The sequence below is a fragment of the Mus pahari genome, unplaced genomic scaffold (genome assembly GCF_900095145.1).
Source record: "Mus pahari unplaced genomic scaffold, PAHARI_EIJ_v1.1 scaffold_13510_1, whole genome shotgun sequence".
Classification (NCBI taxonomy): domain Eukaryota; kingdom Metazoa; phylum Chordata; class Mammalia; order Rodentia; family Muridae; genus Mus; species Mus pahari.
The window spans coordinates 7,482-12,587 of NW_018392825.1; the positions used below are offsets into that span (position 1 = coordinate 7,482).

Below are 5,106 nucleotides of genomic sequence, written 5' to 3' on the forward strand. Positions count from 1 at the left end.
GTTTACAGGTAGTTGTTGCCTGCCCCAGGAACTGAGCTACCCTGGATGAACATTGCGCACTCTTGACCCAGAGCCATCTCTGAGCTGCCCACCTCCCATGTCCCACATGGACTCTCTTATACTCTATACTATCATTTCTCTTTTAATACATTTTCCCCATCATTTGCAAATAAATAAATATGATGTAAAAACAGCATGTATAAATTACTTTGATTGCCCGTTGAAAAATATTTAGATTATGTGTTTACATAAAATGCATTATTTAAATTACTTTTAAAATGGCAAAGCCACTAAGGAAAACATCATTAAGCTGCAAATGTTATGTTTGCTGGTACTTAAGCCTTGGTCTTGGGTGACTTCTAGTGGTGTCTTCCATTTCCAGAGGCAGAGATTTCACCGTGCAGTGGTGAGTTTTAACTGATTGTTTCTATCTTAATATGTAAATTCGCTTTCTCTACTCTTCATAAACTGTGTAAGACTGAGCATGTCATGGAATGCACGCATCCCTCCAACTTTTGACTCCAACTTATTCTCCCTGGACGAAGCCAGTAGATCAGGCTTTTGATTAATCTTCCCAAGGGCATTTTATTAGTGTTCTTGTATGTCTGCATGGCATACTAGCATTTCTAATAATCACTGGGTTATATGGTGTTTTGACTTTATTTTTTAGATATATTTTAGCTCAATTCAGATCATTATACAGACAGCTTGACTGACATTTGATTCTTGACTATATAGTACTCCAAGTTCAACTTATATTAAAATTTGTTTCCAATCTAACACAGTGATGTTTAAGTAGTTTCCATGATTATCACCATTATGATATCAATGACTTTTCCTCTTGCTGTGATGAAATACCCTCACAAAACCAACTGAAGAAAGGGTTTGATGTGGTCCATGAATCATGATGACACATTCTGTTAAGGCTGGAGAATGCATTCTGAGAGAAGTCGAGGCTGGCTTGTTGTATGGCATCCATAGTTTGGAAGCCACAAGTGGTAGGGCCATTTGTTTTCATCTTTCTCTGTGTCTTCAGTCCACAGGAATGGTGCTGTCCACACATAGGATGGGTTCCCTACCGTATTAACCTGAGACAATCCCCCACAAGCTAACCTGGGCTACATGGTCCTTATAGGAGTACAGAAAAATTTATCTACTAGCTAATTCTATATGCAATCAAATTGGCCAACAATAATAGCATGTAATGACTAATTGCATAGCTTCCATAGGACTGATTTCAAAAATGTGTCCTCTAAAGGCAAGCATTGTCTGTGTAGACATGTAGGAAGCAAAGTGTATTTCAGTCTATCGTTTCCACAATCGTGAAAGACTCAATCTTAATGGCTTTGCAGGCCCTAAAAGGGAACTAAAAAGAAATGTAGAAAGTCCAGGTAAGATAATTTCCTTAATGAGAGTAATGATTACTTCCTTATACTTGATGGAATCTTTCAGTTGCTTTATCTCTTTGTTCATTTCTTCAGCTTTTTTCTTAAATCCTTCCTCAAGGAAAGCCTTTTGATCCTAAAACAGTGAACATGACAGAGAAGTAAATATTGTCAAGTCCTAACATTGTACAATTTACAGTTTCAAACCTTCAGCAAGTGGTCCTTAGTATATTTCTAAAAACTTTCCCTTACCATGAACAATATGCACCAAAGTGAGACCTACACATTATGAGGAAGCAGAGTTGAAAATTTACTAATCCTGATCCACCATGTTTGTTTCAGCTGCGATGCTAGCAGAGTTGTGAAGATGTGCTTACGCTCATGACCACAAAAAAAATGCCACTGGCCTGATTGTACAGAGCTCAACCCACGGAGACTGTGTGACAACTATATTGTGCAGATGGGGATAACTAATAGGATGATGAAGAAGCTGATTACCATTTCACTTACAGATGGACAATGGGAATCTCTCCAATGTCATGTGCTTCTTCAAGCAGGCTATCTACACAACGGGCAGCTATAGAACATGCAGAAGCTGCAGGTTCACTGTGTCTTTGACAATGGACATTTCTTCAGTTTAATGTTACCAAAATCATCCTGTGGAGGTTAGGATTGGGTGGGCAGGGTTATGGAGGACAGTCATGTGCTGGATGACCTGGACAACCCAGACCAGTTGCTGGCATTAATACACTGCTTGGTTGGTAAGTTTATTTAGTGAACCCTCATAAGATCATTTTTAAATATCCCAAATCTATAAGCCAAACCACGGTAGTCATTAAAACTCTAAAGGAACAACAGAAAACCTGATGTCTCCAGAGTCTACATCAGGAGCAAAATTCAAGGTCTACATGAACCATAACACATGGTGTGGAGAGACTCTTAGCAATAATATATTATGATGGTGTCCCTCCCATGACCTGGTTGACAACTTTCTCCCACTGCCTGGGGTACAAAGACCACCAGGAGGATCAGGGACCCCACCTTCATTAGCTTCTCCAACATCACTTTATGGTCTTTGATGACCTGCTCTTTCTCCTGCATCAGCTTTCTCCTCAGTTGCTCTAGGTTTTCCTTGTGACTTTTCTCTTGAGCCTCCATATACTCCTGCTGCTCCTTCTGCTCCTTTCTTAGCAGCTCCTGCTCCTTCTCAGCTGCCTCCTTCTGGGCGCGCTCCTCTGCCCCAGGAAGATTCAGGGAGAGATGAAACAGATGGTTCAAGTAAAATGTCAACATTTCAGAATGCCAAAAGCAATTCAAATTTGAAAGGGAGCATAGGAAACCAGACTTCCCCTTGGTCCACACCTGGAGAGCATGTTTCTGAGGGTAATGAAGAAAACCCTGCCCATGTGACTGAAACACTGCCAGAACTGCCTGTGGCTTCCAAGTTTGGCATCCACAGAAAGATAGAAAGCTACTGCTCTTGGCATGGGTTTGCTATGGCTTCCANCACAAAGCCATGGNAGGAATCTGACCTCCCCTGAGAGCCAGGAGACATGTTCCTGTACCTGCAATGGCCTTCTCCCCAGCAGTGAGGGCTGCATCTGCCTGCAGGATGGAACTCTCGATGATGGCCTGTGACTGCAGAAAGCTCTGGAAGACTTCACTTGCCTGCAGGACCAAGAGGGAGCAAAGAACCCTGATAAATCCTGAGAGAGTATCCGTGAGACTCAACAGAGTCCTCATGTGTCTCATTGTTAAATGCCACAGTGAAGCCTGCACATGGCCCAAGCTCTTCAGTGGCCCTGGATACTTCCTGATCGGTGGTTCCCTCCAGTCACCTCTGCAAGAGACACCTGCCTATGCTCAGATGCATCCTGTCTGAGTCATGTGCAGCTGTGTATGCTGCAACCTATGATGACCTCAGATATTGTATCCCAGTGTAAACTACTGCATGATTGTGTAGGAGCCACTTCCTATTGCTCTTGTTTGGTATATTCATAGTCAAGTCACTTTAACTGCCCGGGCTTTGTGGTAGAAGTGTGTGACTGTGCACACTAGTGGGAGCATTGCTCAGTGCATTTAAATATCTAAGGAAATGTCTAAAGAAAGGACTTCCAATGGCATCACTGGCGATAACAGGGTGCTACTTTAGCCGCTTTATTACACTTACTATTCCATAGGTAGACGACCATCCTGACAGACATATAAAGTTATCACTCAGAATGCTTTATGGGAATATTTCTAAATATAGTCTGAATTTTGTATTCATAATAAATAGGAGCCATTTTGCACCAAGCATAGTTCTGGTAAAGCACATGTCTTGCACTGCAAATCCCTGGTTTTGGTCACCAACACCAACATAAAGCTAAAGGTTCCAGGCTATTTTCATGTTTTCTTATTCCTCTTAAACAGTGTCATGTGTTCATGTGTTATGACATGCCCTTCCCTCTGAGCTTAGCTCCCGTGGTCCCAGCTCCTCACCTTGACCCCTTTCCTGGGAACCTGCCAGTACTCATGCTCAATCTTCTCCCTCATGTCCATGTAGAGCCTGTGTCCCCCAGGAACAGAAAATGTTGAGATATTTTCCATGAAATCCTTTGACAGTCGATCCAGTTCTTCCTGGCAGTATTTATCAGATGCCTCTTCATTCTTCAACAGGAAAAGCTCTGTCTTCTCGCCTATTAATTCCTACAAGGGAAGTGTACAGCGATCTGACACAATTGGAGCTGTAGAAGGGAAAAAATTCCAAGAAAAGTCATTGAAGAGTGAATATATTTCCCATGAGAAAGCATTCCAGTGTAATAAGACCTCAAGGGGTTGGGAAGTACTAAAACCTGAATTTAGATGCTCAAAAATCTGTGGAAGACTTTTACTTTACTTTTACTGTCTTCCACAGTAAATGTTCTTGAGGTTCCTGGTCCTTAAGAGCTTCCAAAAAGCGGTGGAGCTGCATCCTACCATCTCTGGTTCCTCGTGGGTGTCACATCCTGGAATTCTATCTTCAAGAACACAGTGATAAAACAAGGAGAAAAAGAACAGTGGGCTGTAGTGAGACTCCAGTGAGAAACGGTGTCTTAGGAACACATGAATAGAGCACATTCCAGGAGCATTATAGATGTCCTGGACAGGATCAGAATCCAAAACCATTATCTGGGTAAAGGATTTAGGACACTACATACTCATTATTCCGTCTGTTAGACATTACTAGACTGAAATTTTGGGACGGTAACATGCAAATTTTCATAACTATATTCATCATGATACTCTGAAACACAAATCTTTGAATAATAAATGCACCTATGGCCAATCAAGGCTCATCAACACTAAAGTCTTGAAGGGGTAGAGCCATGACAGTTAATGACATCAACAGATTACCACCAGCTTCTTCAGGAATTGCTGATCTTCATCCTTGAAGGAATTCTCCATGAAGACAGCCATGGCTTCCTTCGCACAGGCTGCTTGCACATCCAGCAGCTCCTGGAGCGTGTCTGTGGGAAGCCTCAGTCGCTGGGCCATCTGCTCACTGTAGTGGTCGGCTGCCTTCTGCACAGCTACTGAGTTCTCACGCTGGGCCAGAGTTGTCACAGCATCATCCAGACAAGGCACTGCTCCACTGTTGATGGCATCCACATAGGTTGTCACCAGAATCCCCAGTCCTTTGTGAACCAGAAGTTTTAAGGGATAAATAATAGGTTATAAGTGATGGGATCCAAGATGTTAA

The 5,106-nt window shown here is 42.3% G+C and overlaps 1 protein-coding gene across 1 annotated transcript; it reads right to left on the reverse strand.

Moving 5' to 3' along the window:
* Positions 1 to 644: 644 nt before the first annotated feature.
* Positions 645 to 5,088, reverse strand: LOC110315195 (guanylate-binding protein 4-like). Its single transcript, XM_021189316.1, has 5 exons — positions 4,761 to 5,088; positions 3,867 to 4,073; positions 2,951 to 3,053; positions 2,427 to 2,620; positions 645 to 1,521 (listed from the first exon to the last, which is right to left on the reverse strand). The coding sequence occupies exons 1-5, from the start codon at positions 4,899 to 4,901 to the stop codon at positions 1,306 to 1,308; spliced, it is 861 nt and encodes a 286-aa protein (XP_021044975.1). The 5' UTR covers positions 4,902 to 5,088; the 3' UTR covers positions 645 to 1,305.
* Positions 5,089 to 5,106: the final 18 nt, after the last annotated feature.

Bases quoted from the DNA above. Each gene is read 5' to 3' on its own strand.
- LOC110315195 (XM_021189316.1), bottom strand. From the start codon at position 4,901: ATGGCCCAGCGACTGAGGCTTCCCACAGACACGCTCCAGGAGCTGCTG. The intron at 3,054-3,866 runs GTGAGGAGCTGG...TTGGTCCTGCAG, and splicing joins TTCCCAGGAAAGGGGTCAAG to GCAAGTGAAGTCTTCCAGAG. The intron at 1,522-2,426 runs GTGGGGTCCCTG...TCACTGTTTTAG, and splicing joins TGTTGGAGAAGCTAATGAAG to GATCAAAAGGCTTTCCTTGA.